This window comes from Camelus bactrianus, chromosome 7 (genome assembly GCF_048773025.1).
Source record: "Camelus bactrianus isolate YW-2024 breed Bactrian camel chromosome 7, ASM4877302v1, whole genome shotgun sequence".
Classification (NCBI taxonomy): Eukaryota; Metazoa; Chordata; class Mammalia; order Artiodactyla; family Camelidae; genus Camelus; species Camelus bactrianus.
The window spans coordinates 41,139,964-41,164,994 of record NC_133545.1 but is presented as its reverse complement, the minus strand read 5'-3'; the positions used below and the strand labels follow the sequence as shown (position 1 = coordinate 41,164,994).

The following is a 25,031-nucleotide window of genomic DNA, read 5'->3' as shown; positions in this document are numbered from 1 at the left end:
CTCACGGAAGGAAATTTGACAATATCTAACAAAATTACATACCTAAATATCTGTGACTCAGAAATCCCATTTCTAGGCACCTATCCCAAAGAAATACTGACTAAGCAGTTTTTTTAAGCCCTCAAAATAGGAATTGATGGATATCTTTTAACATGATAAAAATACATAACCAAGACGAGATCCTGTGACAGATGCACAAGGCTGTTGTTTGCTTCAGCACTATTTGTTACAGCAAAAGGCTGGAAAACAACCCAAATGTCCAGCAATATGGGACCGATTAAAGTTTGATTACACCCATAGAATGGAACACTACACAGCTCTAAATGAGGAATAAAGAATCTCTTTATAGACCAGATGGAGTGGCCCACAAGATATGGTTTTAGTTGAAAAAAGCAAAGTGGAAAAAAAAGTATATATAGCATGCTACTATTCATCTAAGAAAGGAGGAAAGGGATGGGGGTAAATACGTGCATGCATATGTGTGTGTGTAGTTTGTTACGTATACATGTAATTTTTTAGTTTCACATATACTTTTATTTAATCCTCACAAAATACACACAAGAAGTGTGTGATTACTTATCTTTCAAGGGAATCAACTTTCACTAACAGAATAAATAACTTCCCCAAGCCACACAACTGACTAACTTCACAGAGTTTAAAGAGATTCTCAGATTTCTGACTCTACAGTGTACTCTTTCTTATGCTGGCTGCCATTTCTTTCCCAACAGAGTTTAAGTTTATATGTAATTTATTTGTAAATGGAAGAATAAACCAAAAAACTATAGAAGGAAAAGGAAATGAAGTAAATGATACAAAGATAGAAGCTAGACTTCTTTGAATATATAGTATTTTGTAGACTTGAATTCAGCACTGTGTAAATATTTTACTTAATTATAAAACATGGGGCACAGCAACGAATATAGAATTCTCCACGTGACCATTTTTAGGGGGTACAAACAAATCTAAATGGAAACAGGAATTAACAGAATCCACATGACAGTTGTGATGAGTGAGCAGGCTTCCACCTTAAGACATTAAGGCGCCGGGCAAAGCCAGAGAAAGAGAATACATGCTAATTGAGAGCCCCTAACATGTGACTTACCTCCACCTTGCTCTCAGGGTCGTGATCAGCAGCTGAGAAATACACAACCTCCTGTACTTCATCCCGGGGCCGAGCTGAATTCTTCCCAAATACCACCTGACCGTCCTTCGCACGTGGCGGGAAGGCCACGAAACAGTAACTTGGAGGAGCTACAGCCATCCTGAAAAGAGAGAATGCAGAGAGAGGTTGGGAACAAGCCTGACGTGGAACATTCCACCAGTGAGGCCTTCAAACGTATTTCAGCAGCTAACAGAGTTTCAGTATTGAGCTGTGAGCAGCTAGCTCATCAAGAGATCCCCGCTGGCAAATGAAGGTGGGGCGCCTGGAGTGGAATTACAGAGCTACCGAGACCAGATATGTTTAGTACTCCGTGGGATTAAACGAGCTCAGATTTGCAACAAACCGCAGTGACAGCCAAAAGTGCAATGACGTAGGAGAAAGGAAAGGAGGTTATTGTTCTGGGCAGAAAACACACACACGCTGCAATCTGTCACAGTAGCAGAAAAATAAATAAATATACCTTGGAACGGTGCACTACAGAAGTGCCTCCCGCCTGGAGATGCACGGCTGCTGTGTGATAGATTTTGGGTGGTGATGGGGAAATGTGCCTAGAAATAAATTGAAAGAGACTCCCCCTCTTTTACATATCTTTCCTTTACCTCAATGACATAACACTCAAGCATCTTGGCTTCCCTCCCACCTCTCTAGCTGCTCCTGTGAGCATCCTCACTGCTTGGTCTTTCCTTCCTCCTTTAATGCTCTTTTCTCCCTGGGAAAACTCATCCACACCCAGAGCTTCCCCTGTTATTTATGTACCAATGACCTTCCCATATAAATCCAGCCCACTTCTCTTCTTGAGCTCCTGACCCATAGACCCAACCTGCCTGAAACACAAAACTGATTTCATCATTTCCCCCAAACTGGGTCCCTTTCCAAGGTTCCACATCTCTGCGGCCAGCCACATCGTCCATTCCACTGGGGCATCTGGGACTCAGGAACTATCCTTATCATTTGCTTCTCCATTACCTAACATATTACCAAGTCTTGTAAATTAGATCTACTGAATCTGTATGGAAACTCTCCACTTCTTTCCATCTGTACTACCACCACTCTGCACCTGGCCACCACCGTACATAGCCTGGGATCGGGGCGCCTTAGGACTCTAGCTCCTAAGGGGTCAGCTATTATTTCCCTTCCAAAACATTCTTCACATTGCACCCAAAGTGACCTTTTTAAAGGCCAATTTGATCATGTCATTCCCAATTAAAATTCTTTATAGTTTTCCCACAGCTCTTAGAATAAAGACCAAAAGCTGATCAAGCTCGTGCCCTCTCCCCAGCCTCATCTCATACCACTCGCCCTTCTACTCTCTCAACTCCAGCACACATGCCTTTTTCTAGTTCCTCCAATACTGTCTGGGCCTCTGCACATGCTGTGCCATTTCCTGAGCATGCCTTTCCCTGCTCCCTACATCAAAACCATTCGCCTACTTAATTTCTGCTCCTTCACATACCCACTCAAATGTCACTCTAATTTACATTGTTGTGCTATACAATCAATGTCCGAAATATTTGTGTAATTATTTTATTACCAACAATCAATAGTCTTTCCTCGCAAAGTCTAAGCAATATGAAGGCAGGGACCATGTCTCTTTTGCACACCTCTGTAAACCCAGTGCTATACAGTACCTTCTGCAGGACAGATGTTCAATAAATAATAAACAAGTGCTCAGTCTTTCTTTCTAATACTCCACCAAGCTGCGGCTGACTCTCTACAGCTCTTTCCCATCACCATGCCTCTGCACCTGGCTAGAGTGCCCTTCCCTGAGCCTTTGTGCATTGTCCTTCAGGATCTGATTCAAAATCTCTTTCTTTCAGAGAGCCTTCTATGAAGAACTCCGTCATTTTCTCAGCAGCCATAAGCACTTAAGCATCTCGTTTGTCCTAGGATAATATGCCTTATAAATGTACTGCTTCAGCTGTTCCAAATAAAGCTCCCTGTGGGCAGAACCCACGCCACCCAATTACAGGAGCTCCTTCACCAACCTCTTGTATTATAGACACTCAATAAACATTACCCGTTGAACCAACTATCGTATTTGTGCCATCAATTGCCTAACTTAAATGTGTTTTATTTTACGAACCTAAAATACAGGTGAGAAGTAAAGCAATATTCTCAGAAAAGCGACTGGGATTTAAAACTCAGGCCTGCCACCCACAAGCTGTGTGACCTTGAGCAAGTCGCTTTACCTCTCTGAACCTAATGTTTTCCCCAGCCCACAGATCTATCATGAGTCTCAAATGAAATGATGCTTGAGAACATATTTTGCAAACTATGGAGGTTACATGAGTATAAAATACTTTCTTTGGGTTTTGATTGTTCAAAAAGAGCAGCATCTAAAATTCCTCTTGAGCTAGACAATTAAAATCAGCTCACCTCACTCATAATTGGAGTGGTTATCAAGTTGCAGAGTCAGCAGACTTCTGCGTTTAGAAACATCTTTGTGAAAGACCATATTGCTACACCTACATCCAGCTATTTCAGGTTAGTCTGTACACACACAGGCTGGGCTGTCAGAGTTCTTCCCTGCGTGGCTTGCGGCAGGCCCCTCCTCAGGGTACGGAGAAGCGGAGGGGAGTCCATAACTCTGAAAAGAACTCCCTCCTAGCTCAGGAAATACCCCCCAGCTCCTAAAAGGCAGGAAGATAAAGAAAGAGACTCCAGTCCTTACTCCCCTTAACCTTTTCCATTTTCACAAAAACCACATTATCTTCAGACCTGCAACATAGAGATAAATCAGGACCCTGTATGTGTGAGAAAGATCTACAATAATTATAAGATAAAATGCCTCTTAAGAGGGCTCCCAGAATTTGGAGGTGGGAGGAATTGCTGGCGGATCCAAAAAAAGTGAAACAGACCCAAAAGAAGATAAGCTGAAACAGGATGCATTTCCCTGTGTTTGCATGACTCTCACGTGCAACATGACTTCCTTTCCTCCTTCATTGTTGGGCCAGGTCAAAAGTGTTGGTATCTCATCTATGAGCAGGGCTTTGAATCTTAAAAACATTAAAAATCCACTGGTCTAGCATTTACAAGATGTATCTGCAGAAAACAAACAACACCCACAGGGCTTGACAAGCGCTTATTCTTCAGCCTGAACATCGCTGGGTCAGCAAGCCATCTGAGTCACTTGACCACGACAAATACATAGGCAGTGGAAGACCATGGACACGTAGGCCCAGGGAGGCTGGCTTTTCCGCTGAATTTTGTGAATGACTGGAAGTGCCAGGAGGGAGCGGAATTTTAATGCCTATTTTTTTTTTTAACGCTAGATCAATCAGCAAACTGCTTATCACAACCTGTAGCAAACTAGCCAAGGCTGACTGTCCATTTATTTTTCTTGGATCATCATTCTACATATCGACTAGTCCCAGGGATGGCTGAACTCGATCCTTTTCTAGTCTCTAGATCAGGGCTGTCTAAAGGAACTTTCTACAATGATGGAACTGTTCTATCTCCACTGTCTAATTTGGTGGCCACCAGCCTCAAGTGGCTATTGAAGTGTAGTTGGTGTGATTAAGGAACTGAATTTTTAACTTTCTTACAAAGTTTAGTTTAAATTTAAATAGCTACACTTGGGCAGTAGAAATCCTATTGGACAGAGCAGCGTTATGACTTCCCAATGAACCTAGAAATAAAGATTTTCACGTTGAGGTTTCCAGTGATCCCAGCAGTACTTATTTGTGAGGTCCTCCACTTATTCTAATAAAAAAAAACATGGCATCACTCATATAAATTGAATAGGCAAAGAGGAGGCAGAACAGTCTTTCCAGAAGACTGAAGAAAATAAACATTAGGAAGCAGCCACTGAACTCCCCAGGGGAACTGCGTTTAAGTAAGTTCTTTTCTCCAGAAGCTAAAGGTGATCAGAGCCCTGGAGGACGATTTCGTCTCCCTTGATGTGAATCTCACATTCCTAACTCTGCATACACCATCAAAGCGGCCCTCACTGCCACCTGGAAATCCTTTGTGTACTTGTCCGGTCAATTCCTCTCTTTAGCTCCTAAGTGACCTTTTGATACCTTCACTTCTCTTCAAACCTCCAACGCCTCCTCTAGGTGGATGTCCCACCTCCTATTTCATAAAGGGGAGGGAGATTGTCCAGAGGGTGGCTTTGCAAGTTTGAAGGTCCTGTGGCTGGACAAAGAGGAAGGCGCCATTAAATCAAAAAGCCGGTGCGGCTGAGGCTGGTTCCACGTTGGGTCTTGAAGACCATGGCAGGGATTTTAGTGTCTACCCCATAGTAAACACTAAAGCCACTGAAGGTTTTCAAGCCAGGTTTTAGGTTGGAAACAGAGCCAGGGCACACAGACAGCTTTTCAAAGAAGCTGGTTGTGACAGGGAGGAGACAGCACAGTGGATGGAGATGAAGGGCTGGGCAGGCAGTTTCGTTTCTACCTATCGACTCTAAGGAAATGACCGGGAATATGGGCAAGATTTACTCACACAAGTGTGCATTGTAGTAGCATTTACACAGGTGAAAACCTGATTGAAACTTAACCATCCATTATTAGAGAAATGGCTAAAAATGTATGCTACGTCTACATGGTGGAATACTATGAAACCATTAAAAATGTTTGTGAGGATACTGGCCCTAGATAGTTAGATGCTTGTCAAAGGAATGAGTTCAAAGAGCCCAAATGTTTGCTTCTTCCTATATATACATAGAAAAGCACTAAATTCTTTAATTTGAGATGTCTGGGTTTTTTTAGATAACAAGTAATCTTTCATTGTTCCAACTACCTGGTCTTTGTTATAAAGCTGCTATATATGTCCTAGCTCCTCCCCTTCCTCTTCAGAGCAGTCCCTCAGAGCGATCTGAGAGGCTGTCATCCCAGCTTCAGTTCTCCTGCCAAATAAAGCATAACTCTCAAAAAAAAAAAAAAAAAAAAGGTTTGTGAAAAGTTTTTCATTGCATGAAGACATGGTTTGGGGAAGAAATGATTTAGGGAGATAATGGTTTAAATTATCTTAACTATGTAAAAATATGCATAGAAAAAGACTAGAAGTGGTAGCCTGACCACTAAATTCTTTCCATTTTTTCAGTTTCCTACAAGTACGTATACTTATATATTCACAAAGAAAAAAGATTTAAAAAAAACAAACAAGAGATACTACTGATTTAAGAATTTTATTTTAAAGCAAAAAGTCTGGCTCTATTTCTATGTCCCAACATCTAAAACTTCAAAACTGGCAAATTCTTATTTGAGTTAGAGTTAGGACATTTTTTATTCACTGTTAATATTTATTCTCTATTACTTTCTTTTACCTTTTTTTTTTCTTTACAGCCTGTCCAATTCAGGGTTACTCAAGGAGCACACAAATTTTCATTACTACTATTTACACAAAGAGCAGGCAAGCCTCCTACCGTTGCCTCTTTAACAGGAAAAGAAAAACTGGCCCGTCAGAAAGTCAGTTTTCTGCTGACCCTTAGATGAAATTCTTTTGAAACTGATTCAGGGAATCTTCATTTTGCTCCTATTATTTGTCAAAATACTAGCTAACATACCAGACATTCACACTAAAAAAAAAAATCTGACAATTTAACTCATCTATATACTGTATAAAACATACATTTTGATATCTCTGTTTTACAGGATTTTTATAAACTGTTAAATTATTCATGTATGACATAAGAAACTGACTTTACAATCTCCTTTTCCCTCTATTAATCTTGTACAGCATTGTAAGATGTCATAATCTCCTCCATGAAGAAAAATAAACTAAAATTTAATTAACTCCCAATCACACATGCTAATGCAGAGATTTACTGCATAAATTTTTTTCATGATTTATATTCAGCTTTGGAAAACAGTATAACCAACGGATTGTCTATCATAAGTACACACTACTTAAACCAGCATTAAAATCAGTGAAGAGTGCTTACTCAGAAATAAAGCTCTGATTGATGGCTTTCTTTTTCACTTGCTTGCTTTGAGACACAATCCTGAAGCCATTTTCTGAGCCACGGGGATCCAGAGGTGGGGCTGGGGGTGCAGGGTTACACTACAGCCTTAAAACTGAACCCAGGAATGTCTGAAGAAATGCTTTCCAAACGCATGTTGTGGCCCTTTTGAGGGGCATGAAATCCATTTAATGGACATGATCAGCATTTTTTTTAAAGAGAATATATGCATCTCATGTAGTAAGGGGAACTGCTGGTACAAGAAACTTTAATTTTAATTAAATACACATATACACATGCAAGTGTGTGTACGTACCAGGCTGAGATACAACATTTCTCCCTTACTGTGGGTTTCAAGCAAAAATCTTTAAAAGCAACAGGCTTACAGGGCAGGTCTACTGAATAAAGCTTTTTGTGGTAAATACCAATTAGGATTCTTGCCAGGTTAGCAATAAACTAACAGTTCCAATTAATGAAATGCCAGTTTAACTCCCATAGATTAAACTGACAGGCATTTCCTAGGAAGCGTTTGTTAAGAATATTTTAGAGTACATTTATCTGTACTTTATGCTAAGTAGAATAAGCCAGCACAAAAACACCAATACTGTATACTTTCACTTACATGAGGTTCCTAGAGTAATCAAATTCACACAACCAGAAAGTAGAATGGTGGTTACCAGGGGCTGGACCAGGGAGGGGCAGGAGCTGGGGGGAAGATGGAAAGTGGTTTAATGGGCATAGAGTAACAGTTTTGCAGGATGAAAAATTTCTGGAGATTGGTTGCACAACAATATGAGTATTCTTAACTAAGCTGTACACTTAAAAATGGTTAAGATGGTGAATCTTTTCTTATGTGTATTTTACCATAACCAACATTTTTAAAGAATTAAATAGCCACATGTGGCTAGAGGCTGCATTACTGGACCGGGCAGTTTTAGATACGGTGCTACAGCTGTGGTAAAGTATCCCTAAGCCCAATTTCTAACCAGCATTGTCCTCCTTATCAAAGTCCTTTCTGGATTCATGACTTCCTCTGGGGAATCACAACTCCTGAATCCCTGGGGCTCACAGCGCAGGGGCTGAGTCTACCAACATTCACTCTCTGACAGTGACAGGAGGCTGGGGACAGGCTTGGGGGGCTGGGGCACTGTACCCCTGTCACTAGGAGACGGCTTATAGAATGTCTGGACAAGGAGGGAGGAAGCCGCATGGGAAAAAAGGTCTTTGTCCTCAAGTTCAGTGAGTGGTTATTGAAGGGTGTGAATGCTCCAAGCCAAGCAGGGGTTTTCTTGGCCTGACAGCTAAACTGCCCTGCCCTTTTGTCTCGATGAAGCCACAGTAGCCATCAACAGTCACCTTACCCAGTAATAAGGAAGTCCTCAGTTGCCTGAGAGGAAGAAAATGACTGTCTATAGAAGCTATAGGCTTATTAACTATCTTGCAAGTAACTATGACAAAGTGCCTTTACTTACACAGAGAAATGAAATCCCAGTGTGCTTACTCCAAGCTCCCAGCTTTACTGAATAGACTTGGTAAGTTTAAATCCAATCTCCATGAATAACCACTTCCAGAAAAGCAAAGAAGAATGTATTTTAATCTATCAGTTTATCGATAAGTTCATTTTTTTTAAATTATTGACATTCCTGCTGAAGTGAAACCAGGACAAATGATACTTACAAATTCATTTTTTCTGTCCTATATCTGCTGTTGAGATAGTGAAGAATAAATAAGGTGTCTGGGAAAGGAATTTCCTAACTGAAAATTGGACGGTAAATGCCAGCTGATGAAAGGCGAGTAAATTAGCTCAGACTCATCAAGCTCTGCCTGAAAAAAAAAGAAAGATTCTACTGAGCGTTTCATTGAAAGCACAAGACAGTAGAGCACGAAGCTTCAGAACTCCACAGCCAGGGATTTTTCTAACACTCCATCCCTTGAATGAGGAATTATCTAATGGAAGAAAGACCATATAGGGTATTAAGTAAGTAAGTGGGCTTTGGAGTCAACCTCAAATCTCAGTTCAAATCTCAGCCCCATGTCACCTTTCTGTAACAGGGATAACGACAGGATTGCAGTGAGGTTTAAATGAGCTGAAACTTCAAGTGCTCAGAATGCCATCTGGGACCCAGCAAAGATGCATCGCCGTGAGGATGAGAAAAGGTACGTGATGAAGGCTGTTCCTTCGTCAAGGTCTGATCTGTTCAGACTTCAGAAACTTGGCTTTTTCCTCGTAGTGTCTAAAGGCTCTTTCACTTTTTGAAGATGGGCTCCATTGTAACTTGATGTCTTTTAAGAGCTGCTTACTACTCCCTTTTTCTAATTTCAAAAGCAACACCTATCTCTGACAGCTGACTCCGAGGTATTCAAAGGCGCTGACATACTTCTGAGCAGCATGGGGTGGGACGGGGCGGCAGGCTGCACATTCTTTTGGTTTGGTCCAGAGAATTGGCCTAAAGAGTGTTTTGTTTTGTTTTTTTTAAAATCTGAATTGGCAGCTAACATTTTTAAATCTAGAGATTTTCCACAGAAATTCAGATGCTAGCATTTCTTGAAAACTCAAAAGATCTGGCAGCGCTGGGTCCACATTCTTGCATGACAGCAAGACTGGAGCTGAGTAAGGGCTGCTGCCACAGTCCCCTCCCCTCTCTGACACTGAGGCCGGTGGAAGTGCCGGCTCTCATCACCCTTTTGCTTTTTTTTCCTTTCTTTTTTCAGTGTCAGGTCAATTGTACTCAGAGTACAATGCCTGCTTGGCCCTGTAGCCCCAGTGTGTACAGGGGCAAGAGAATGACACACTTTAGAGACAAACAGACTCTTGTTCATATCCTGACTCCACCCACTAATCATGAGAAACAGGCAGGTTATGAACTCTCTCTGAGCCAGAGCTTCTGCATGTGAAAACGGGACTGATCCCCCATACAAGACCTAACACTTGTGTTTATCTTAGAGCGCATGGAAAGTACTCAGTCCTGTGGCTGTATACAGTGGATGCTCAATAAATGTTAAATCTCCTCCCTCCTACTACTCACTGGTGACGGGTTTGCCACTTTTGCACCAATCCCTACTATGGTCCTTCACCCTCTCACCAATGGTTTGCACCTGGCTTATCAGACACACATTCCAATGTGTAAGTAAAATGTGCTTAAAGGATCAGATGGGAATGGTGGAGCCTCTAGACTGGACCGACCATTAGTTTACAGAGAATACAAAATGACACCCTGGGGATGCAATCAGCAAAATCCAGACAATGAGAAACTCTATAGGACAAATCTGACTTCTTCAACCAAAACTGCAAGGAAAAAAAGATGAAGAGACAAAGCTACTTAAGAGACAGATCAACCAATTGCAATGAATGGAACTTATTTGGATCCTGATTTAAAACAACTGTACAAAAATTTTGTAAGACAGCTGGGGAAATGTGAACACAGATTGGATATTTAATGATAGTAAAGGAATTAGTGTTAATTTCTTAGATATAATGATACTGTAGTTTTGTCTGAAAAAAAAGAGCCCACATTTTTAGAGATACACACTGAAATATTTTCACGTGAAATGCTATAATGAAAGTAACTCAGGGTGAGGAGAAAGGGTGGGAAATTCAGATGAGACAAGATTCACTATGTAATAAAGAGGACCAAAGCTGGGTGATGGATATATAGTGGTTTACTATACTGTTCTCTTTTCTATATGCCTGAAAGTTTCTATAATAAATAACTTTTAAACGGTAATGCATATAAGATGTTTAAAATTCTTTAAAGGTTAGAAATAGCACTGAACTGATCTAATACAGGAGTTTTCTTGGAGTTACAACTCATGAGTAACTTATTTGGGGGCTCAGAGTCCCCCTTGAGGAAGGATTATTGGGGCAGGGAAGATGGGGAGGGATTTCAGTTTGGATTGGTACATTGGTGCACTGGGGGAAGGGGCGAGCCCCTGGCCCCCTCTACCTTGCTGTATCTCTTTCCCTCAAGTTTTAAAAGGCCTGTCTCTGCTCATTAGGCTGAGAGCCCCATGAGGGCAAGGACATATGTGTAAATCCTTATTTCCCTGGCACCTGGCACGTAGGCTGGCACATAAGACCTCGATAAATGTCTGTTGAGCAAATGAAGGGGAAGGAGTTACCTATGTTTCATCTTCAATGAGAGAAAAAGGGCAGGAAACTCTGACCCTGACAAGGTGCTCCCAAGCTGTGGTTCAATCCATGGGCTTCTCATCTGACCACACAGCCACATGGTCTGACGAGCAGATACCCAGACATTCTTCCTTAGGGAGTCTGATTCAGTGGGTGTAAGCTGAGATCACAGGAAGGGTATCTGTAACAAATGCCCCGCTGATTCTGATGCAGTCAGTTCAGGCTGGTGTGGAATATCCATTGTTACAGGTTATTTAACCTCTTTTCTTCTCAAAAGTATCATTCATTTTTTCTGTCTGGCTTTTTTCTGTTTTGTTTTGTTTTTTTTTTTTAACTACAGAAACTTTCAACATACACATATGAGAGAAGAGTACAATAAACCCCCTTAAGGCATCAACCAGCTTCAAGGGCCATCAACTTTCTGCCATCTTGCTTCTCAATTTTATTTTTAAGGAAACCATTTAATTTTAATTGAATGTTGCTGAATTCAGCAAGAGCACTGGCAACGATACTCTGCCTTCAAGATGAAGGTGGGTGAAACCCATCCCTGGTTGACTTGAGAGAACTATGACAAATGAAGATGTAGGAGGCTTTGTTTTCTTGGTCTCTGGCTTTAAAAACAGGAAATCAGAATATATGATAATCAGGAAGATTTGGATTGTTAATTGTTATTTAAACGTTTTGCATTTTTCACTACTTTAAAGAAATAAAGTCTCACCCAAATCTTTAAGAATGCCTTTTTAAAAAAAAAAAAAAAATGTTCTTTTATTTAACAAAGACACAAGGTAAATCCTTTGGGGACAATCATGACTCCTCTGCCTTGGATAGAAAGTGAGAATTTAAGCCAGAAAAAAAGAAGAGCTAGATATCACTTCAAGTAGCTGAAGATTTCTAAATCAGTAGGACCCACTAAGAAATATCCTTTGGATGCTTTTTTCTTAATGATTTAAATGATCACAACCTGATTTGTTATTCCATCCCCCAAATACTGCAATTTAGGTTAAGATTAGCAAAAGGAAATGAAAAAAGTGTCTATTTCAAATTTGTAAAACTAAAATTCCAGGTAATTAATGACTATTTAACTTCACCATAGTCCCTGATAATTTAATGGACCACTGCTGCCTCATCCCCCTCTCCCGAAATACAGCCACTTAGATGATCATAAAAATCAAAAAACAACAAATTTATGATATGTAATTTGCTACCTATACATATGGAAAGCTGGGAAATATATAAATACACAGGAACAAGCTGGTGAAATGAAAAGAGATCACACAACTATATATGGTATCATTCAAATTCTGTATATTATATAGCTAGATGATGCAAAAAGGTCATAAGGAAATGAGAAAAAAATTTTAAGATCAATAGTATTCCTGGGCTGTAGAATCACAGACCATTTATTAATCTATCTATATTGAGGCATTTTCAAATTTCCCACATGAAAATACAGAATTTGTAATGAAAATGTTTTAAAAAAGTAAAGGAAAAGTTGCAATTGAAATAATCTATTACCCCAATTCATTGCAGCTAATAAATATGGCCTTGCAACAAGGGGCGGAGGAGAACCCCACAGCTCAGCCATGGCAACTGAATTCATTTTATCTTTTGGCCGCATCTGATTCTGCCTCATTTTCAAGATATGGTGACAATGAGAAATACAAATTAAGCAAAATTTTAACTTAATGAATGATTCCTGTGACAGCCTAATAACTAAGGAAACCCAGAGTTTTCTAAAGACGAATAGAATGTTGCGCTCCAAAATCTACACTGATTCATAGGATAAATTAGGGGTAACTGGTCACTTTACAAAAGTATTCTTCAAATCACTCCAGAATTTCTCTATCATGCAAAATATTCTAATATATTTCCCAACTTCTAAACGTCAAAAAATTTTCAGAGACACCTCACATGATCGTAGCTGGTTGGGAAAAATATGTAATGAATATATGTTACGAATTAAGCAACACTCTCAGTGCATTGATATGTACTAACTGGCAACAGAATCCTTATAATCTGAAAAATAATGGTGAAGATACTTATGGCTCATTATTTATTCTGTGTGTATTTAATGTTGGGACATGTGGATTCAAGGACCACCTTCAAAAACTCCACCACACCCAGTGATCTGTCCATCGCTCTGGTGCGTTTAAAATATGGTACCACTCAAAAGAAAACTCAGGCTGCATGAGTATCTCTTTTACGAGAGCTCTTTTAAGAATTTTAGAGTGAGTGGAAGAGAAGGGATTAGTTGAATGGCATCCATTTCTCATGGATACCACAACTTTTATTTTAAATGCAGGAAAGAGTAGATAAACAGCACAAGCAGGATTCATTTTTCATTCAAGCTAGCCAAATTAGAAAAATATAGTCAGATCGATCAAGTTCATTGTAAGAAAGATGGCAGGTGGGAAAACAGGTTTCCATCTTTTACGGTAATATAAAGAAAGAAAGAAAATGACTTGCATCACACTAATAATATACATTAGATCTGTGCAGTCAGGATAATCTCTCCAAGTGGTTACATAATGGCTCTTTAAGAATGAGTCAGAGAGACACAGATTCCCAGTGCAGTTACTCCACGTGCTAAATTCTTCATCTGTAAAATGTGGCCATGATGTCTACCATGTGTTGTTATGGGGGTTAAATGAGATAATACACGCAGAGTATCTGGAATAGAGAAATGTTTAAGAAAGGTTTGTTCTTAAAGATTAGGGTTATCTAGTAATTAAAGATAAGGGTTCTGGGGATATAATGATTATGGAGATAAAGGAAGAAGAATGTGTTTGCAACAGCCAGGTGTGTACGTGGTTAGCTGCCAAAAGTGCTCCCTATGGGAAAGATCTGGGAGCTACTGAACAAGACACATCTAAGGGTTCTCTCATTTCCTTCTGCTCTCATTTCTGACATTGCTGCCATTGTGTCCACTAATTTGGCAAGGTTGCTTTGAATTATGACTTTCCTATTCCCACCATCAGTTTTCCTCTCCCATATAAACAATGCATTGTCTCTTCTGATCTTTCCCCATTAATGTGATTTGATATGTACCTGTTAACTCTGTAAACTGGGATTTTAAGAAATCTTCCCAATCACTCTTAAAATGGTGGTTTACACTCTATCACTGTTGAAAATCAGCTAAACATTCATTTCCTACAGAAGAAATTGATATCTTGCTAGTATGAAATCAGAGTTACTTTATGCCTAGCAAAATGGACTTTAAAACTACTTTGTAAATGTCCATTAATGCTAAAGCTATTTGCTGTGTTTTCACCATTAGGAAATTTATCACATTTTATTATCAAAAAGGAACATACACATGAACAGATTAGTGTGTATACATAAATACACAAATATGTGTGTGTACGTACACATTTATGCAAATATAAGTATATATTACAGATAGAAGGAAGGAAGGCGGAGAGAGGGAGGGAGGGAGAAGGGAAGGAAGGAAAGAAGGAAGAAAGAAAGGAAAAGAAAAGGGGGATAAAAGGACATGGAAGGATTAATATCTAACTGAGAGTTAAAAGTGGGACTGAGGGTGGGCCATAGAGACAGAAACTTCACATTTTACCTAGTTATATCATTTTAAATATCTTTTTAGCAAGCTCAGATTACTTTATTGGATTTTTAATTATTTTTTAAAATCTGATTACGTTAGTGCTTAAGAAAGGAGATTTTAAGACATTTCATTTAATTCTTTCAGGTCACTAGGGCACTGCTAAATGCAATTTTAAAATACACTGAGGTTTTATTTTAAGAGGAGAAAAAGATATTAAAAGGGCCTTTGATCACTACATGATTTTAACTAGGATTTTTAAACAGTCATAGGAATTACCAGTATGTACTTTGAGCCCCTAACCACCTACAAGCACTATGTGCAACCTAAGGGAAAACGGAGCTGAAAAGATCTTCTCAAGGTCTTTATCATCTAGAAGAGGCACTCATGTACGCAACCAAGAGAAGAGGGCAGTAACCCCACGTAAAACAATGATGTGAAATGCTTATGGGGCCTTTCAAGAACACCTGGCTCACCTTAAGCCCTGGGAGATTTAGGTTAAATATATAAGCATTAAGAGAGAAGAAGAAGGGACCATTAACCATCTCAAGCTCCTTCTCTCTGCTTCAGATGAGGCTCAGACTGGAAGGCTCCCAGCTCCCTCCCCTTCCAGTCAACCACCCAGTTCAGTTCATCACCATCTCAGACTGGTTGGGAGCTTCCAGGGGAGAAAGGACAGGTGGATGTGACTGACACATACATCACTTCTTGCCTTCTTGCATCTCAGGTAGCTCGCCTGTCACAGAGGAGATGGGAGCAGGTGGTCTTAGCCATGCCTTCCACTGACAAGAGCTTTGTAACCATCCCAGACTGTCGCTGAGAAGAACGTCCCATGTAAGACCGAGGTTGGGGGCAGGTCTGAGAGTGAGGGTAGAAGAAACACGGAGAACGATGGAGAATGATGGAAAAGGATATGCTTACCACCCGGGACAAAGTGCTAGAGGACTGCGGCCCATCTCCCGCACAGATAAAGCAAGTAGAGTCCCCAATATCTCTTTTTCTACATTTCTTGGCTCTTCCATTCATGTGTTTTCCAAGATGAATTAAACTATTTAAAAAATTGGCAAAATGTTTCTAGCGTCCCTTTGGGCCTATGACTGGAATTACACTACTGGCTTCATAGATTCATCTGACAGGAGTAATTAAAATAATCAAAATCATAAAATCTTACATTTTATGTTAGAATATTAAGCATTCACCACATGCTCAATAACATGCTAAGCAATATATATATATATATATATATATATATATATATATATATATATAAAAATATGTAGTATACATGAATAATAAAATAATTTAATCTACACAATAATCACAAAGGCATTATTATTTCCATTTTAAAGATGATAAAATTGAGGTTAATAGTGGTTAAGTCTTACCCAGGGTCATATAACAAGAAAGTAGTGGAGTGGGAAACTGGACTCCCCAGACTCCAAAATGTCCTTCACCATGAGGCTGCCCTGACTCCATCTTCCCAACCAGAAGCTGGGAGCATCTCTTTGTCGGTGTGAGCTTTTTTTCTAAGTCCATCATTGGCATTCTGTAGTTTTCTTTATAGGAGTTCTGCCCGTTTTCTGGTAAGTTTACTAGAGAGAGATGTACAAATCCTCAATGAAGAAAACTGTAAAGTTTTAAGGGGACATAGGAGAAGATTTGAAGAGCAGGGAGAAATTCCTGTTCTTTGCTGAGAAGATCCAATGCCATAGAGATGAGGTGTCAGTCTTTCCTAAATTAATTCAGAGTCACTAGACAGCAATCAATTTTGGATATAACCTGACAAAAATGATCCTGAAGTTCATCTAGAAAGGATGTATGGGATGAACCAAGAAGTTTCAGAAATGAAAACCAATGAGGAAAGTCTAGCCCTGCACAGTATTAAACCACATTATTAAGTTTCAATAATTAAAACAGGTGGATACTGATGCAAAAATAGACTAAGAGAGTAGGAACTTGTGAAATACACCCGTATAATAAGAGGAAATTAGTATACGATGAAGGCTGAATGTGAAACTGAGGTGCAGAGGTGTATTAAACAATAAACAGTGCTGGGATAATTGACTGTTTGGGATGGGAAAAGGAGGGAAGGAATCTATCCAGATCCCCAACTCACTCCTAATCCCTCCAAAATATTAAGACTGATAATTTTAAATGTTTAGAGCATTTATAGTGGTAGTACCAGAGGAAGGCTGCTCTTATGGTTGAAGTAAAAGTTATCTCAGTGCGTGGTGTGATAAAGTTATGTAAATTCTAACAGTCCCTTGTGTTTTCTAATATGCTCTATCTCGTCCCACAGAAACCACCTAGCAAAGTTAGCAAACAGCTCCTGTTCATCCCACTTTAAAAAGGAGACTGATAAATGCTTTGATGAGTGACTTGCTCATGGTCACACCCCTAGTCAGACCTAGAACCAGAATTAGAACCAAGAACTAGAACCAAGGTCCCCTGACTTGCAGCACTGGAACCTCTCTTTGTATGAGCTGCATTCATCTCCTTGCGATGTGTTTGATGTGTTTGTGAAACCAGCTGTATCAGAATGTGAAAGTTACTTTCCAGTGTGCTGTCCATTTGTGTCCACGCTGCCCTTTCACCATCCTGGTTACTGTCCCACCACTGTAACCCCTGCCAACCCCAATTCCACTGACTCCAAATCCTACATCACCCTATACTCTGCTTTTTCTGCTTCACAATGTGTGGTACCCCGGCATACTCTCCCTCTCCGTCTACAACGTGTCCCTGAGTACTCGCTCCCTCTAGTCCTTCTCCACTCAGTACCTCCCCTCCAGGGTCTGTTCAAGTTTCTCTCTCCTTCCACATCCAGTTCTATGAACAGTATCACACACCGCAACCCACCTCTACTTTCTGTTAATGACCTAGACCAACACAGCCCAACAGAAATATAATGGGAGATAGATGCAAATCGCATATATAATTGTATGTTTTCTAGGATCCACATCTAAAAAAGTAAAGGGAAATGGATGGAATTATTTTAGTAACATATTTTGTTTAAAACCAATATATCCCAAATATTAATCCAACATAGAGGCATACCTCATTTCACTGCATTTTGCTTTATTGCGTTTCAGAGATAATTGCGTTTTTTATAAATTGAAGATTTGTAGCAACCCAGCAAGGAGCAAGCTTATTGGTGCCATTTTCTCAACAGTATTTGCTCACTTTGTGTTTCTGTGTCACATTTTGGTAATTCTCACAATATTTCAAGGTTTTTCATTATTGTTCTATTTGTTACGATAATCTGTGATCAATGATCTTTGATGTTACTATAGAGAAAGGATTACAACTTGTGGAAGGCTCAGATGACGGTTAGCAGTTTTTAGCAATAAAGTATTTTTAAATTAAGGTATCAACATTGTTTTTTAGACATAAGGCTATTGCACACTAATGGACTACAGTACAACTATAAGTTTTATATGCCCTGGGAAACCAAAGAATTTGTGTAACTTGTCTTACCTCGATATTTGCTTTATTGTGGTGGCCTGAAACCCAACTTACCATCTCTCCGAGATCTGCCTGCATAATCAACATAAAAACTATAAATGCACAGTACCTGTTTATTGAAATTCTCTATTTGCAACAACATGCATGAACCCAGACGGTCTTATGCTTAATGAAATAAAAGTCAGACAAAGAAAGACAAATACTGTATGTTATCACTTCTATGTGGAATCTAAAAAAGAACAAACAAATGAATATAACAAAACAGACTCACAGATACAGAAAACAAGCGATTATCAATGGAGAGAGGGAAGGAGGGAGGGACACAATAGGGTGTGAGGATTAAGAGGGACAAACTTACTATGTATAAAAAATGAGCAATCCCCATTACTTCCATTAAAACAGATAAATAAATAAACCTAATTGCCTCCCCCACAAATAAATATATAAGTAAATAATTAAAAATAAGTCCCCAGGATATACTGTACAACACAGGGAACACAGCCATTATTTTATAATAACTTAAAATGTAACATAATCTATACAAATATTGAATCACTATGTTGTACACCTGAAACTAATATAATACTGTACATCAACTATACTCCACTAAAATTTTAAAAATAAAATTATTAATGAAACATTTTAAATTCTTTTTTCATAAAAATTTTTGAAATCTGGTGTGTATTTTACACTCACAACACATCACAGTTCAGACAAGCCATAATTCAAGTGCTCAAAAGCCACATATGGCTAGTGGCTAGGGGCCACTGGATTGCACAGCACAGACCTAGGCTCTCACTCCAAAGAAAATGCTTCCAAACTTTCACAGTGACTGATTATTGCTGGATAAAGGGATTGTGGGTGATTTGCTAAAAATAACTTTGGCTTATCAGTATTTTTCACTGTTCTCCAACAAACACAGATTGCATGTGTTTATGTATTTTTAAAACTTGCAATTTTAAATATCTTTGACATATCAGGAGAATTTAAATGAATGAATCTTCGCATTCATGCTCTAATGAAAGTTATTTTTTTAATGGCATGTGTGGCATCAGCGTCTGTCTTCACTTCAGCATACCCAGCTAGCTATCCGTAGACCTAGCTCCTATCTGCTTCACCATCGTAAGTTATTCTCCCTGTTCCCTGCCACCCACCTACCTCCTCCTTCTGCACTTCACTGGATTGAAGGTACAGAATGCCCAGAAGAAATATTTTCCATTCCCTCACCACCTCTGCACAAATTCTAGCCCACACACAATTTCTAGTTCTGCTTTAGTAGAACTAGGATCACTGGTATATGACTCAAAGAATTCAAATTCAAGTTCTAGAAAAAGCCTCTGCCTTCAGGGCTGCTTCAAAATTATTTTAAAACAGGTTTGTTATTTACTATTAAAGTTAGATATATTCAAATGCTCTTATATCTCTCACCTTGGTTTCTTTTAAAAACCAGACAAGCAACAGCAGCAACCAATTTTTTTAAACAAAGAATGCACTTCTCACCTCCAAGATTTCGATATAAAACACACACACACACACACAAAAACCCCATAAAATCATGTTTTTGGTGCTTAAATACTGAAGCGGTCTAGTCCCTGGAAAAAAGGGGCCATGACATGGACACAGCTTAAGAAGTTAGGTCTTAAGTCAGGAAACTAAGGTGTAGGCACTTACTTTAAATACCTATAGATTTTTTAATTCATATTAAAGTTTGGTTTCACAAAGTGTTTGCCATCCTAGTAATGACAGGTTTGCCCTCTTCTCCCAGGCTTTGAAGGGTGGCATGCGGAACCCTAAAACGGGGAGTTATGAGACCTGGATCTCTGTCCTCACTGCCAATTGCCAACCAGCTATATGACCTTGGGTGCAGTCCCTTTACCCTGCTGGATTTAGCCTCCAGGTCTGTAAAGAGGAGGCTGACGGTTTCTCAGGCTGCTTCCAGCTCACCATTCCTGACCTTTGCACTAATCTTCCTCTATCCCATTATCCCTGAAACATTTGCCTCCTCATACATCTCCTCCTTGCTCAGAGAGAAGATGGCTGGCAACACAGCAGTGAATGGGGGGGAGGGCTGTTTTAAAAAAATGAGTCAGAATTTACCATTCTGTAGTGCCTCAGGGCTTGCTCATGGTGTTAAATCAGTTCTTTCAAAGAAACTTGCTCTAAGGACTGCTATTGGTTATATGAACTGTTCTTAGATAATGTTTATACTAGACATTCATCTTTGACAGCCACCTGTAGGTACGAAACAACGCAGAAGTTATCAAACAGGTATCACCAGCCACAAAAACAGACTTTGGTGAAGCCAGAGAAAATCAGATCAAAATCCCAGAGAGATTTAATCAGGTCTTTGCACCAGCTTTTGATAAGTTAGAAAAGATAATTACAGCTTCCCAAACTTCCCACTTAAACTCCCCAGAAGCTTGCAGCACCCTAAAATCGAGCCTGCTGCAAGAATCACTCCCTACCACTTAGGGCTGGCGGCAGCTATACCCAGGAGAGCCTTCCCTCCCGAAGATTCCCCTCACTAAGGCTTAAGTCAGGGGGCAGCTGATTAGCTGTGGTCTGTGCTCCTTCCACCTGGCCTGATTTTTCATGCTGCCATTTTGAATTAACACAGGTTTCCTCTGCAACTAATGCATCTTCTAGTCAGGCTTGGAACACAGTAGGCACACACCCACACGCACGCACGCGCAAGCGCACACGCGCGCGCACACACACACACACACACACACACACATCGGGAAGCTGTGCATCAGCATAATTCAAGACACTTGCAAGCCAGAATTAAACAGCAAATCCAGAAAGGCCGTATTATTTGAGAACCTTACCAAGACAGTTTCGAGTCACAGCAAATGACTGCTTCCTTGTATGCACTTATTTTTAATGGACATTTTAATCCCCTAAATCCTAGTTCTTGTCAATTCTCTAAAGTTCAAGCGTCCCTCCTGCTTTGCAGATCACACTAGTCTCAGACCTCAAGAGTGATGTCGCCCGATAATCTGCGCCCCGTCAGACAAGCGAACCGAGGACGTAAAGGCAAATTGAAGTGGATAATCATCTCAGAAATACCAGGGCCTTTTACCAATAAATGCTCCGGCATCCCCCACCCCCAAGAACCGCCCCGGGTGTGGCTTAGGGGTGGGGGTGGGGGGTCGTGTCAAGTCCTGCGGCCTGCAAAGACCACAGCAACAGCCCTTAAGAGGAGGGTAGTCCTCCGGACACGATTCGACGACCGGGGACCCGGTGGATACGCGGGCAGAGCCAGGCCAAGGGCAGTGGGCCCGCCAGGCAGCCATGTTCGCGCGAGCCCGCCGGCGCGGCAGGTGCGTTACCTCCGGGAAAGGTGCCAGGTCCTCTCGGCCACCAGCAATGCGCTCGAGCGAGCCACGAATCCCCGGAGCGGCCTGCGAGGTGGCGGGGGACGTGGCGGGGGGGGTGGGGTGGGGGGCGCACCGGCACACACCCCAGCAGGGCAGCAACTTGGATATTAGGAAACGAAAACAGGAAAAGCGGCCTAGGGGGTAAGGAGAGTTAAAGGAGGTGGGGAGAAGGATGGGTTGGGGTGTGGAGAGCTGGGACAGGTTCCAACCAGGCTGCAGTGCCCGCGCCCCGGGGTGGGGCGCCCCTCTCCTGCGCCCCCGCAGCCTGTAGCCGGACCCACCCCCAGCCCGGGGCTGAGGCCCCCTCTTCCCTGCCCCTAGAGACCCCAGCCAGCCCCAGCCAGCATCCGCCGGATTCGGCCTCGGGTAGCACTACCCACGAGTTTGGAGGGACGGCGGGAGGCGACCAAGCACAGGAGACGGCGATGGCGGATCAGGGTGAAACCCGCCGGGGGAAGCGGTTGCAGATGCCCTCCGCTCCCAGGGGTGCCTGCCACGGCTCACCTACGGGGCGGCGGGCTCCGGGCTCGGCTCTGCGGTGCTGATGCTGCGGCCGGCAAGGGTGCGGGTGCTGCCGCGGCGGCGATTACTGTGGCGACATCGGGGGCTGCAGCTGCAGTGGCGGAGGCGGCCGTCGGCGCTTCCCCCTCCCCAGACTCCCGGCGCTCGGGCCCGCCGCCCCCTGCCAACAGCTGGCCGGGCTCACGTGACCGCGGGGCCCACCCCCAGCTTCCCCCCACCCCCACCCCGGCCCAGGGCCGCGCTGCACCCGGGCGCTCCGCCTGGTCTGGGAGGGCGCGTCTGAGTAGGAGGGGCGGTGGAAAGGGCGAATCTCGACGAGGAAAGCGGCTCCCTTCTGCGCGAGTTTTATTTCTTGGTTAGCCGGGTGGCAGCTTTCTTGAAAGGGAGAACTCCGGCTTTAAGTAGCCAGGCCTTACTTTCTCCGGCGCCTCTCCTGGACTCCGCGATTTTGGTTGCTACGTGCGGGCCTCGGTGCCTAAGCAAGATATCCCCGCGGAGAAACGTGTCCGTACTTTTGTTGATTCACAGGTCCAGACCGACTCCCTCTCTGGGTTTAAAGGTGCGATTCTGTGCCATGCGGATAAGCGAGGCCCTATGCCTTGCACTTGGACACTAAAGCCAAAGAGGTTAAGCAACTCGCCCAAGGTCACACAGCAAGTAGCAGAGCTAAGATTCCATACTTGGGTTAATGAATCCACAGACAGATGACAGATGTGTTGATGCTGGCGTCAAGGTCATTGGTCAGGACATGACCCTCCATCTATTACCTGAACACAAACTCTACCTTTTATAAATTAGTAAGAAATGACCATCTCAAGGGATTTGAAGAGATCGTTCACAGGAAAAGAAATGCAATACGACTCAGGCACGTGAAAAAATATTCAAGCTCTCCTAACTGCAAATCAAGTACGTATACAAAGCAGCATTTTCCACCTGTCAGATTAGCAAAAATCAAAAAGTTTTATAACCTCCACGGAGGACAATTTGGCAATACCTCCCCAAATAACAAATACATACATAGTTTTTGACCTAAAGATTCTGTTTCTAGAATTTATGCTACAGATATACCAACACAGGTGTGGAATGATATGAGTACACATTCATTCATTGCTACATTATTTGTGCTAGCAAAGATTAGAAGCTTATGTCTATCAACAGAGAGTGGTTCAAATAAATTACAGCACATCAGTACAATGGAATATTATCCAGCTATTTTAAAAATGAGTTACATCTATTTCTATGTACTGATATGAAAGATTTCTAACCTATTCTAAAGGGAGGGGGACATGTGCAGAACATTGTGTAAATATGTCATCATTTGTGGGGAAAAAATATCCCTGTATTCATTTGCAAATGCATAGGCTATCTTTGGAAGAATACTGAAGAAACTGTAAGAAACTGTAATAGTAGATGCCACCAGGGACCAGAACTGGGTGACTGAATGCAGGGGAGAGAAGGAGAGTTTTTTTTCACGTCTTTTAAAATTATGCCTGTACTTGTGGTTTGCCACAAGCAAATGGATAGTGGGAGAGGGCTGGGGGAATCACTACAGATACTGCAGAATAGAGCAGTGGTTGTAGACCCTTGGAGCACAAAGGGATCAGGTTATGCCTTAAGTCCAAGCAAGGAAACTGTCCTTTTAGTTTTAACCTTTGTCTTTATATTATAGTGGATTGTCTCGGGTTTTGTTTAGAAAGAATATAATTGGATCTTGCTTTTCATTCAGTCAGATACTCTTAGCCTTTTAATTAGAGTATTTAGATCAGTGGCTCTTAAATGGGGGCAGTTCTGCTCCTGGGGACATTGGCAATGTCCGGAGACATTTTTGTTGTCACAGTGGCAGAGGTGAGGGAAGTCTCTACTGGCATCTAGTACATAGAGGCCAGAGATGCTATTAAACATCCTACAGTGCAAAGTACGGTCCTCCACAACTAAGAATTATCTGGCCCTGAGTTTGAGAAACTGGTTTAGACCATTTTTATTTAATGTAATTATCAATATGATGAGTTTTTAATGTAACATCTTGCTACTTCTGATTGTTCTATCTGTTCTTCATCTTTTTTTTTTTTTGTTTTTTTGCCCTTTACTTGCTTTTTCTTGAAGAATTGAGTATTTTTTCATATTTCATTTTATATTCATGTTTGGTTTATTAGACATACTGATTGTTTTATTTTTTGATTACTCTAGGATTTACAATATGCATCTGAAACTTATCACTGTCTACCTTAAAATAATGTGATTTCAGATATAATGCAACACACTTTCAACAGTATGCTCCACCCCCCATCTTTACCGCTATTGCTGTCATTTTTTGTAGGTGCAGGTTAGATGGCAATGAGCTCTTTCATGTTTTATCTGAAAAAGTCATTACTTCACTTTCATTCTTGAAACATTTTTGTTGGGTACGTGATTATTCATTGAGAGCTTCTTTTCTTTCAGAACTTTAAAAGTATCATTCTATTGTCATAAGACACTGTCACAAGACTTGCAAAAGTTCTGAAGAAAAGTCTGTGTTTGATTGCATTTCTCCCTCTGTATATAATATGTCCTTTTTTCCCCCTATGACTGCTTTAAGAGTTTTCTCTTTAACACATGTTTTGGGCAATATGATTGTAGTGTACCTTGTTCTGTTTTTTGTTTTTTGTTTTCCTATGTTTATCCCATCGAGGCTTACTGGTTTTGGACCTGTATATTTATAATTTTCATCAAATGAGGAAAAATGTTGGCCATCATATCTTTAAATATTTTACCTATTATTCACTGCCTCTCTCAAATTAGAGACTCCAATTATAGATATACTAGACCACTTGATATTATCTGACAGATCACTGAGGATCTATTCTTTCCCCACCGCACCCCCCCACCTCCACTCTTTTTTCTCTCTGTGCTTCATTTTGAATAACTTCTCTTGATAT

At 41.1% G+C, this 25,031-nt stretch overlaps 1 protein-coding gene across 2 annotated transcripts in view; it reads right to left on the bottom strand.

Annotated features, from left to right (window-relative positions):
* The window catches only part of SCRN1 (secernin 1), a 55,365-nt gene extending 33,043 nt beyond the window's left edge, over positions 1 to 22,322 (bottom strand). The window contains exons 1-2 of one of the 2 annotated variants that reach the window (XM_074367309.1): positions 22,099 to 22,322; positions 1,103 to 1,262 (exon numbers count right to left, since the gene is read on the bottom strand). In XM_074367309.1, coding sequence (XP_074223410.1) covers positions 1,103 to 1,261 — 159 coding nt within the window. In that variant the 5' untranslated portion in view covers position 1,262; positions 22,099 to 22,322. Of the gene's footprint in view, positions 1 to 1,102; positions 1,263 to 21,546; positions 21,569 to 22,098 lie in introns of those variants that run through there. The other variant, XM_010971429.3, reaches the window with a different exon arrangement.
* Between the last annotated feature and the right edge of the window lie 2,709 nt (positions 22,323 to 25,031).